The sequence below is a fragment of the Puma concolor genome, chromosome E4 (assembly GCF_028749965.1).
Source record: "Puma concolor isolate L17-30 chromosome E4, mPumCon1.1.hap2, whole genome shotgun sequence".
NCBI lineage: Eukaryota > Metazoa > Chordata > Mammalia > Carnivora > Felidae > Puma > Puma concolor.
Window position 1 is genome coordinate 68,861,451 of NC_141683.1, and position 12,889 is coordinate 68,874,339.

Below are 12,889 nucleotides of genomic sequence, written 5' to 3' on the forward strand. Positions count from 1 at the left end.
TCAATTAATCTATGACAAAGGAGACAAGAATATATAATGGGGAAAAGACAGTCTCTTCATTCAATGTGCTGGAAAAATTGGACAGCTACATGTAAAAGAATGAAAGTGGACCACTTTCCATCACCATGAACAAAAATACACTCCAAATGGATTAAAGACCTAAATGTGAGACCTGGAACCATAAAAAAACCAGAAGAGAACCGCAGACAGTAATCTCTCAGACACTGGCCATGTCAACATTTTTATAGATGTGTCTCCTAAGGCAAAGGAAACAAAAGCAAAAATAAACTATTGGGATTACATCCAAATGAAAAGCTTTGTGCACAGTGAAGGAAATCAACAACAAAACAAAAGGGCAACTTTATGTTTTAATTTTAATATTTCCTCAGTGGGAGAAGATATTTGCAAATGATATACCCAATAAAAGGTTACTATTCAAAATATATAAAGAACTTATACATCTCAACACCAAAACAACCCAAACAATCTGATTAAAAAATGGGCAGAAGACCTGAATGGACAATTTTCAAAAAAAGACCTACAGATGGCCAACAGACACAGGAAAAGATGCCCAATATCACTCATCATCAAGAAAATACAAATTAAAACCACAGTGAGATACCATCTGTCAACTATTATCAAAAAAGACACACACACACACACAAAACCCAAACCCCACAAACAAGTGTTGGCAAGAATGTGTAGAAAGGGAACCCTTTTGCACTCTTGGTGGGCATGTAAATTGGTGCAGCCACTACGGAAAACAGTATGGAGTTTCCTAAAAAAATAAAAAAAAAAACACCTAAAAATAGAACTACCATACGATCTAGCAATTCCACTCCTTGGTATCTATTTGAAAGAAAACAAAAACACTTATTTGCTATATGCACCTCCATGTTAATTTCAACATTGTTTACAATGACCAAGATACAGAAGCTAGCTAAACGTCCACTGATGGACGAGTGGATAAAGATGTGATGTGGGGGCGCCTGGGTGGCGCAGTCGGTTAAGCGTCCGACTTCAGCCAGGTCACGATCTCGCGGTCCGGGAGTTCGAGCCCCGCGTCGGGCTCTGGGCTGATGGCTCGGAGCCTGGAGCCTGTTTCCGATTCTGTGTCTCCCTCTCTCTCTGCCCCTCCCCCGTTCATGCTCTGTCTCTCTCTGTCCCAAAAATAAATAAATGTTGAAAAAAAAAAATTAAAAAAAAAAAAAAAAGATGTGATGTGTACACACACATGCACACACCCACGCACATGATGGAATCCTACTCAGTCATTAAAAAAGAAAGAAATCTCTCCATTTGTAACAGCATGGATAGATCGTGGGGTTATGCTCAGGAAATAAGTCAGAGAGGGAAAGACAAACACCACATGATTTCACTTACATGTGGAACCTAAAAGACAAAACAAACCTGAGACTCACAGATGCAGAGACTATACTGGTGGTTGCCAGAGGGGAAGAGTATTGCTAGAGGGGCCAAAATAGGTGAAAGGAATTAAGAAGTAAAAATTCCAGCTATAAAATAAGTAAGTGATGGGGCTGCAATGCACAGCATGGGAGTATTGTCAGCAATCCTGCATTAATTGTGTGCGACAGATGGTAACTAGACTAGTGGTGATCATTTCACAGTGTACATAAAAGTCAAATCACTAGGTTGTACACCTGAAGCAATATGATATTGTATGTCAATAATACCTCAATTAAAAGGAAATAATTATTAAACAAAAAAGACACAAATAAATAATATCAGAAATAAAAGTATGAACATTACTAGCGCCTTAAGGAAATTAAAAGGATTATAAGAGAACACCAGGAGCAAATTACATAATCCACGGGCTACAAATTCCTAGAAATAACAAAAATTACCAAAAGTGACTCAAGAACAAGTAGAAAATCTCAACAGATTTGTAACAAACAGAGATTGAATTAGTAACCCAAATCTCTCTAAGAAAGTCCAAAATCAGATGGCAGATGAATTCTACGAAACACTTGAAAAATGATTAACACCAATGCTACTCAAACTCTTGCAAAAAATAGAAGAGGAGGGAATGCTTCTTAACACATTCTATGAGGCCAGAATTACCCTGATATTAAACCCCCACAAAGACACCATAAGGAAGCTACAGACAGACATCCCTTATGAATACAGATGCAAAATTCTCCAGAAAGTGCTAGCAAACAGAACACAACAACACATTAAGGGATTATTCACTCAGACCAAATGAGATTTATTTCAAGAATGGAGGGGCAGGTTCAACATAAGACAATCAATGTAATATATCATGTTAATATAACAAAAGAAACAAACCACATAATCATATGAAGAGAGGCAAAAAAGCATTTTATAAAATTCCAGGCCCTTTCAGGAGAAAAACACTCAAACTAGAAATAGGAAGGCACTTCCTTACTGTGATAAGGGCTATTTGTGAAGAACCCACAGCTGACATCACACTCAGTGGTGAAAGACTGAAAACTTTCTCCCTCAAGTCAGGCACAAGGCAAGACTTCCCATTTTCACCACAGCTATGAAACACTGTACTGTAAGTCCTAGCCTGGTAATTAGGTGAGGAAAAAAAGTAATAAGCATCCAAATTGGAAAGAAAGAAGTGAAGGTATCTCTATTGAAATATGACATGATTCCATATACGGAAAATCCCAATGAATCTACAAAACAACTACTAGAGCTAATAAATGAACCAGCATGTCTATAGGGTACAGGATCAACATACAAAAACCAGCTGCGTTTATATATAGCACCAACGAACCCACTTCAACACAACAAAAAAATAATTAAGAAAGCAATTCCATTTATAGTAGCATCCAAAGAAAAAAATGCTTTGAAATAAATTTAATCAAGGAGGAGAAAGACTTACCTATTGAAAACTACAAAAAAGAAAAAAATTTTCTTACTTACTAACAATGGACCTAAAAATGGAAAGACATCTTATGTTTGTAAACTAGAAAACCTAATATTGTTAACATGGTAATATTCTCTAATGTAATCTACAGATACTTTGTAATCCCTATGAATGTTCCTATGGCCTGTTTTGCAGAAAAAAGAATGGGATAGGCAATTCATATGGAATCCAAGGGGGCCTCAAATATCCAAAATAATACTAAAAAACAAAAACAAACCAAAAAAAAAAAAATCAAAGAGGACTCATACTTCCCAACTTCAAAACTTACTAGAAAACTACAATAATCATAAAAAAAAATAATAAAAAAAAAAAGAAAACTACAATAATCAAATTATATATATCGTGGGACAAGGACACACACAGGACAATGGAATAAAACTGGGAGTCCAGAAACAAACGCAAACATCTATGGCCAACTGATTTTTTATAAATTATTTTAAAGAGAAAGAGAGACCAGGAGCAGGGGAGAGGGGCAGAGAGAGAGAATCTTAAGCAGGCTCCTCACTCAGCACAGAGCCCAATGCAGGGCTCTATCCCACAACCCTGAAATCAGGACCTGAGCTGAGATCAGGGGCCAGATGCTCAGCTGAGCTATCCAGGCATCCCTATGGCCAATTGATTTCTGACAAGAATGCCAACACCATTCTATATGGAAAAGAATAATAATTTCATTAACGAACGGAAACTGGATATCCACATGCAAAAGAATGAAGTTGGACCCCTACTTCACTCCATATACAAAAAATTAACTCCAAATAGATGGGTTCCTTCAGTTTAAGAACTAAAAGTACACAATTAGTACAAGAAAACACGGGGGTAAATCTTCACGGCTTTGAATTTGTAAACGGATTCTTGGATTGGATGGCAAAAGCACAAGCAATAAAAGAAAAAATAAATTGGACCCGATAAAAATCAACGGCCTTAGTGCGTCAGAGGACATTACCGAGGAAGCAAAAAGGCAACTCACAGAACAGGAAAAAATATTTGCAAATCGTGTATTTGATAAGGGCTTCATGAGCACAATATATAAAGAATTCTTCCAACTCAACAACAAAAAGGACAATCCAATTATAAAATGGACAAAAGATGTGAATAGATGTTTCTCCGAAGAAGATCCACAAATGGCCTGTAAGCACGTAAAAGGGTGTTCGACATCTATCAGTAATTAAGAAAATGCAGATAAAACTGCTACAAGATACCACTTCACATCCACTAAAATGGAAAAAAACAAAGACAAGTGTAGGTGAGGATCTGGAGAAAGCGGGAAGCTTCGTTACAGTGCTGGTGGTAATTTAAAATGGTTCGGCTGCTGTGGAGAAGAGTGTGGTGCTTCCCCAGAAATGTAAACAGAACTGGCGTATGACCCAGCAAGTCCACTCCTAGGCACAGATGTCCACATAAAATGAAAACATATACCCACATAAAAGCTTGTACACAAATGTTTGTAGTGACATTATTCATAACAGCTAAAAGGTGGAAACAACTCAAATATGCATCAAAGGAGGAACAGATACATTGTGATGAATGGATCGACAAAGATTCCACAAAATGGACCATTATTCGGTCATGAAATGGAATTAAGCAGCGACACATGCTATACCTTGAATGAACCTGAAAAACATATGCTAACTGAAAGCAGCCAGAGACAAGAGGTCACATGCTGTGATTCCTTTTACACAAAACAGTCTGAACAAACAAATCCATAGAGACAGGAAGCCGCCCAGCGGTTTCCAGAGAATAGAGAGAGAAGGTAATGGGGAGAGATTTCTTAATGGATACGGGGTATTCTCCTGCAGTGATGAAAGAGTTTTGAAAGCAGAGAGAGGTGGTGACTGCACAACACTGTGAGTGCACGAAATGTCACTGAACTGCACACCTTGAAGTGGCTAATTACATGATATGTGAGTTTCACCTTCAATCTCACCTCACAGTAGGTAGCGAAATTATACCTTACTGCAAACCAATCCCATTCCTAGAGAGACATTTTCAAGGGATACACCTATACAAGGACCCACAGTAAACACATTACAGGGTTCCGATGATGAAGAGGGAAGAGAGGGTAAGGTTAGGAAATAAAGGAAACGAAACTGCACTAAAAGAAACTAAAGAGAAGGCCTTGAAGAGACTAATGAGGAAAAAGCCACGAACTAAGGAGGAAAATAAAAAAAATTTCCATTACCTAAGGCCCTGTCACCAACCTAAATATTTTATTGTCATTACATTTTTAAAAACACCAAATTTAAAAATGTTACGCATGAGAGAATTATAAATAAATGATAGTATAGTCATGTGTACAGAATACAGTCACTGAAATCACACTGTAAGAAAATTTTAATGACATGGGGTTAATTCGCAGTGTACGGTATTAGGTGAAAATGCCAACATTAATAAAATTGAGGTAATTTATACGCAGTACTATCTCAATTATTTTAAAATATATTTTGTGTAGGAAAAATAATCAAAGGGAATACAGCAATGTTTGTAGTCATTCTCTGTAGGTGGTTATTAATTCTTTATGTTTTTGCATTTTCCCCAAGTTTCTCACAATTGTACATACTTCTTATGTAATTTAAAAAATGTTTTTAATAAAACAAATTCCTGCCCACAGGGCTATTGTGAGGACGAATGAGACAATTCAACTAAAAGTGCTTTAGCCGGTATCTGACTCATATTTAGTATTTCATAAATATTATTACTACTGTCATAGCTCACCTCTTATTAATGACAATAATTGGTTAAGAACTAATTCAGACTTGTTGACAGGGAGGTAGAAAGAGAACAGAACAAAGGCTATGAACCACCACAGGCACAATTTTGAAGCAGGGAATTGCACACTAACTGAAAAAAAAAAATCCACAAAACTGAGAACTTGACTTTCTAAAACTTTTGGAATATACTGCCAACGGGTCTTTACAAACATCTTTTTTTTTTTTCAACGTTTATTTTTGGGACAGAGAGAGACAGAGCATGAACGGGGGAGGGGCAGAGAGAGAGGGAGACACAGAATCGGAAACAGGCTCCAGGCTCTGAGCCATCAGCCCAGAGCCCGACGCGGGGCTCGAACTCACAGACCGCGAGATCGTGACCTGGCTGAAGTCGGACGCTTAACCGACTGCGCCAACCAGGCGGCCCCCAACGGGTCTTTAAATAAGAGAACTGAAGTACACGTTATTTATTGGAATCTAACTTTATATTAAATAAAATATCACTCAGCCATCAAAAAGAACGAAACCTTGCCATTTGCAATGACGTGGATGGAGCCAGAATGTATTCTGCTAAGCGAAATGAGTCAATCAGAGAAAGACAAATACCATGGGATTTCACTCATATGTGGAATTTAAGAAACAAAACAGATGAACATATGGGAAGGGGGGGGGGAAGAGAAGAGAGGGAAACAAACGACAAGAGACTCTTAATGAAAGAAAACGAACTGACAGTTGATGGAGGGAGGTGGGTGGGGGTGGGCTAGATGGGAGATGGGTATTTCTTTTTAAATTTTTTTTTTAACGTTTATTCATTTTTTGAGAGACAGAGAGAGACAGAGTGTGAGTGGGGAAGGGGCAGAGAGAGAGACAGAGAATCCGAAGCACGCTGCAGGCTCCAGGCTCCGAGAGCACAGAGCCCGACTTGGGGCTCAAACCCACAAACCGTGGGATCTTCACCTGAGCCAAAGTCAGATGCCCAACTGACTGAGCCACCCAGGTGCCCTGATGGGGGATGGGTATTAAGGAGGACACGTGTTGTGATGAGCACTGGGGTATTGTATGTAAGTGATGAATCACTGAATTCTACTCCTGAAACCAATGTTGCACTGTACGTTAACTACAATTTAAGTTAAAAAAAAAAAATACATATATCATGAAAAAGTGGGAGTTATTCTAGGAATTCAAGGACAATTTAACATTAGCAAATCTATCAACATAACTTATTACATTAACCAATTACAACATAACAAAATAGATTCTAAAAAATCCTACAATAGATTCTAAAAAATTACTTCATAAACCCCAAAAAGTCAAAAACCAAAGTATAATGAGAATGGAAGAAAATTTCCAAAGTATGAAAGAGTATCTATCATACACCAATAGCAAATACCATATTAAATGTAGAAATATTAACTGCATTTCAGATAAAGTAAGGAATAAGATACTATTATGGTTAACGTTGTTTTGGAGGGTTAATCAATGCAATAAGAGTATAAACTATATAAATAATACAAAAGAGACAAAATTATATTCACTGAAGATGATTCAATTGATCATCTATAAAAACAATTACAACTTACCATTACCAGTCCATTAAGGTGACTAAATACAAAATAAATATACAATTCGCTACATTTATTTTACACTAGTAATTACTAGTTTGAGATTCAAATGAAAAAAATAAGTCCCATTTACTACAATGATTCCTAATTATAAGATTCCCAGCAATAAATTTAATAAGAATATACTTATATAAATAGGATATAAAATGTTACTGAAGTATAAAGATCTGAAGAAATAGAGAAACATTTGGTTAGTACACAATTTACCTGTGAAATAGATTCGCTTTCTTTAGTTGATAGGAAGTCTTCAATTGGTAATAGTGTTAATGCTCTTTCTAAAATTCTTCTGACTGTTGTTTTTCCTCCACCTGTTGGGCCTACTAACATCACACCAACACAAGTCTAAAACAAAATTGCAAATTTATGATTTAATTTTGGTTTACTGATGGTTCAGCTAAATGAAAATCTGAAGGTTCTTATTTACAAATACATCTTGATATCCACAAACCCTTCCTTCAAATTATTGTTCAATCTCTTGTAATCTGTGTTCTGTTTTCATTGAATAGGTTAATGTTAAAATGTACAGAGATCTCCTAATTTTCAAATTCAAAGCATAACTGTCAATTCTTATTTTTGACACTTTGTCTTACTTTCCTATTCTCCTTTATTTCTGTATCTTTCTCGAAGATTGGTTTCTTTTTTTTTTTTTTTTTTTTTTTTTTTTTTAAATTTTTTTTCAACGTTTATTTATTTTTGGGACAGAGAGAGACAGAGCATGAACGGGGGAGGGGCAGAGAGAGAGGGAGACACAGAATCGGAAACAGGCTCCAGGCTCTGAGCCATCAGCCCAGAGCCTGACGCGGGGCTCGAACTCACGGACCGCGAGATCATGACCTGGCTGAAGTCGGACGCTTAACCGACTGCGCCACCCAGGCGCCCCTCGAAGATTGGTTTCTGTAATATGTTTTCTCTCAGCTTTCCTCTTCTGAATTTTTTTCTCTTTTGAGTTTTGAATGCCATTTCCGTGTTAGTCTTCCCTAATTCATCCTTTTCCCTCTCTCTCTCTCTCTCTCTCTCTCTCTCCCCCCTACATTGGCCCTATCCTGTCTCATCAACTTGAATATCTCTAACTACAACCTGAGTTCTAATGACTTCCTAATGTACGCATTTCTTCCAGTCTCTGGTTCTGTGTGCCTGAGTGAAATTTTGGTAGTTTACTGTATATTTCCATCTGGATATCTCACAAGATTTTCAGAGTCAACATAATCTACTCTACACCTTCTTTTCACACTTGTCACTTCTCTTATTTCCTGATCTAGTAAATAAAATCACTAGCTGTACATTGTCCAAAGTCCCTCAGCTCTTATAAAATCTGCTTGATTCCATCTTCTTCTCCAACCCAATCACAATCGCTGTTATAGAGTGAAAGTCTGTGAATGTCTGTGTCTCCCTAAAATTCAAATGTTGAAGCCCACACCCAATGTGATAATGTTGGAAGTGGGGCCTCTGGTAGGTAATTAGGTTTAGATGATGTCATGAGGGTGGGTCTGTGATGGGATTAGTGTCCTTAGAAAGAGAAGCAGAGAGACCAGTTCCGTATCTCTCCACTATGTGAGGACGCAGTGAGAAGGTGGCCACCTGCAAGCCAGAAGAGGGCTCTCACCAGAAACCAAACCTGCTAACACTTCGATCTTAAACTTTCCAGCCCCTAGAACTGTGAGAAATAAATGTGGCTTAAACCGCCCGGTCTATGGTATTTTGTCACATCCTCCCAGATGGACTAAGCCAAGGGGGAAAGGGTCAGATGGTGAAGCTCGCCCTCTTCTAGACTACTGTAATAGTAGTAAAGGAAGGATTATTTTTAATAATGCATCACACACATACATTAAAATTCAAATATGGATGAAGCTAAAACATTTTTTCCCTTCCATTCCAATCTCTTTATCCTCATGGAGGAAAATAAATACCAGACAACTTAAAAATGGAAAGTGCAAATATCAGAAACTTTTAGAAAAAATTATAGAAAATATCTTTATGAAATAGGATAGAAAAGATTTCTAAAAATTCAGAAAAACACAAACCATAACAACAAATCAATAGACTTTACTGCATTAACAACAACGTCTCCTGCACAACTGAACTCTAGGAACATTTCTGAAAACCCAAGACTTTGAGAATTTATTTGCAACACATATAAACAATTAAGAAATAGGACATAAAATGCATAATGAAAAGCCTACATGTTTGGTAAGAAAAAGACAAAAAACTCAACTGAGAAATGAGTACATTACATAATCTGGCAATTCACAGGACACTCAAATGGCAAGTAAATATAGACAAAGGCATACAGTTTTACCAGTCATCGATGAAATGCATCACCGTTTCCAAATGGTTCATTCACAGGGATAGGAAATTCAAAGAAGGTGTAGTTATGGAAGGCCACATTTATACCACATTTGTGGGGTTTTTTACAATTATGTATTAAGGGGATGAAGGTGAAGAAAATGAATCTGTTCAAAGTTAAAGTGAGGGCTGAATAACCACACGTGGGTAAATAAATGAGTAAGCCACTTTACTCTGAAGAACATTAGACTAGTTCTCTTTTATCGTTATCCTGGTTTTCTCCTTGATCAGACCTATTATAATTCAGGAGCAAAGAAGTGCCAACATGCCATTCTACACTTACCTGAAGTTGATTATAAAACTGTATGGTTTTCTTGTTCTGAGCTGGCCACTGATGGAAACCCAACTGTTGTGTTGCAATAGATACTACTTTCTAAAAGGAAATAAATACGTTTAAAATGCATTGCAAATTGAACCCTTAATACATAATCCTATAAAATCTCTCTTAACCAGGTACTGAATACTGCACTTTAAGAGTGTAGTTCTTAATTTCTTAGTTCCTCAACCTGATTATTACTTTCCCCCCAAACTACGATACACACAAAATTTTATGTTGACAGATCCCTGGTAGCAGATTCATAGACCTTCCCTCAATTTAGGAATTTATTCTTTAGGATGTATTTAAGAACTATCTGTTACCATAGTACGTAGTCTAATTATCCTACACTAAAAGAAAATTTAAGAGTCTCTATCTTTGTGTAATTCCAATCACCATTAAGGTAGATTTTCAGCTCTGTAACAAGTATTTTAATGTTTCCGTGTTCAGAATATTCTAGGATAGTAAGTACAATTTGTTAAGATTGAAGACTTGATGTGGTTATATATTAAAACATCCAGAAGTGGCTGCAGCTTGGAAAGATGCTTAATATTATAACACAGGAATTATGAGGGCAGCCAGGTTTCCTTCCACAGTGGGGTCAATACTATTGGTAATTGTCGACAGAAAAAAGCGGGATTTATCCTTTTTCTCACCGACCTCTCCCAGTCCATTTCCCATTCCTTGCATTCCCACAGTGGGACAAGGGAGCAGCTGAAGGAGACCCAGAACACTCAGCAGGGGCTGTACAAATAGAGAAAAAGTAGTTCCTGTGGCAAGGCCGCTGGGGGTAGGAAATCAGCTGAGAGCAATCTCATTTAAGTGGAGTTGATGAGACACCCACTTAAGGCGTGTACTTGGAGCGGTTTTAGATGCAGGGGCTAGGAGTCCTCTGCCACGGATAATACAAACCTAGACATCTCCCTGGATGTAAGCAAACAGGCCCGCAGGAGTGGACTAGGGATAGCATGGCTAGCACAGAAGATCAGCAGAAATGGGACAAAGAAGAGATATTTGGACAGGTAATCCTAGTTGGCTGAAGGTTTTCACAGAAGGTTTTAACATAAAATCATAATCGTACTGTCAAGTATTTATGGCTGTAAACGATGTTCCGTAGAGTCAACCGGATGACAAACTATATATAGTTTATTGCAGGATATGGTTTCAGTAACTCTCTGTTAATCCCTTGGTTGCTCTGAGTTAATGACCCTCCCCCACCCACACTGTTAGATACTGTCAGCGACAGAAACGTGAACAAGTTGGATATATTCCAATCGCCCATCGCATGCAATTCGGATTCTTGTGAACAAGAAGTATAAACAGCATGCCTACAGAATATTTATTTAGTAACATATACTCCTGTGTGGATATGCTATATGACCGATCATTGTGTAAACCATCAAAAATACACCATTAAATAAAAGACTGGATTATTCGAAATTTAATATTAAAATGATAACTTTAAATCGTGATCTTTGTGCTATTTCTTGAGCCATATATTGCTATTTGGTAACATTTTATTTAACAGTTTGTTTGTTTGTTTGTTTATTTATTTATTTATTTAACAGTTGAGAGCCTGCATATTTAGCAATATAAAAATTGTATGAAGGGGAAAGTAGCAGAATACACGGATAGGTTTTACAGAAAACTTTTCTATAAGCTCAGGCTGCAAAAAACTGTAAAACTGATGAAAACGTGAATATATAATGAAGTTAAAAAGTCACATCATCGATGTGCATGTAGAAATGCTACTATGATGGCCACGCTATTTGTTTTAGCTGTGACTTGAGAAATGTTAAGGGTAACACATAACTGGAGGAAGGAGAGGAAGGAATCGATGGGTCCTGTCGGGTTGGGATGAAAAATGCTTACATAAGACAGAGAAAGCAAGACTTGTCAACTAACATCTTCCTTCCTTTGTTCTAGCAAAGTGAAAATTCTCAAAATGTAAATGTAGATATTCAAAATACAGGCAATAGCTTAGGTGCAAATATCCACTGTGCTTCCCCTGGAAACCACGCAGAGCACCACAGAGAGATATACATAGAATTGATATCAAACTGCATTTTTATTAAAATAAGAACACAAAAAAATACGTACAAGATCTAAAACTCCTGTAAGTGCTGTGAGAATAGGTAAGCTTATTCAGCTTACTTAGCTTAGAGTTTGAACCTACAATTTGGTGGTCTGGAAAAGTCCAACTCGTTTAATCACGTGGAAGAGAGAATCTGATAGGGTAAGTCTCCTTGCTATCAACTTAGAGAACTAAAAATAATGATTACATATTAAAAGGGTTAACAGAATATGAAACTTCCTAACTAGAGAATTTAAAGTGAGGTTTAGAATATCAAAGACAGAATGAAAGTTTTAAAAACTCCCAGAGAGACTTCCAGGGAAGTTGGCAGAGCAGGAGGACCCTGGGCTCACCTCATCCCTCGGATACAATGGCTACAAGGAGACAGCACTAACGTCCGTGTAAATGACCCAGAAAATGACCCGCCGGCAGGACAGACTCCCCACAGCTAAACGTAGACCAGAGGCCACATCGAAGAGCGTAGGAAGGGCAGAGATGGAGTTGGGAACCAAACTGACCTGTGACACTGTCCATGGGAGGGAGGGACCTGTGGGCATGGAGGGAGAAGAGGAGCAGACCCCACCCCGGGCACCCCAGACATAGGGGTGCTGCGTGGGGAAGACAAATCCCCGTAACATTTGGCTTTGAAAACCAGAGGGGCCTAACTTCAAGAGTTCTTACTATCCGTGGGGCTTAACACCTGGAACTTTAAATATCAGCAGCTCGGAGAGGAAGTTGACTCCTTGCCCTTAAAGACACAGCACAACAAACGGCCCCTCTGAGACACAGCAAAAAAAAGCAGCAGTTTGAAAAACACGTGGGGTACACAGGAAGAGGCTTACTTGCTCGTCTCGGAACGCGTGCTAGAGGAGCGGGGATCTTCGGAGACTTGTCCGACAACAAAGGAGCTGG

At 37.9% G+C, this 12,889-nt stretch overlaps 1 protein-coding gene across 1 annotated transcript in view; it reads right to left on the bottom strand.

The window, feature by feature from the left end:
- The window catches only part of DNAH14 (dynein axonemal heavy chain 14), a 334,473-nt gene that overhangs the window by 164,750 nt on the left and 156,834 nt on the right, over positions 1-12,889 (bottom strand). Inside the window, exons 36-37 of the mRNA XM_086693941.1 lie at positions 9,871-9,960; positions 7,452-7,586 (exon numbers count right to left, since the gene is read on the bottom strand). Coding sequence (XP_086550067.1) covers positions 7,452-7,586; positions 9,871-9,960 — 225 coding nt within the window. The remainder of the gene's footprint in view (positions 1-7,451; positions 7,587-9,870; positions 9,961-12,889) is intronic.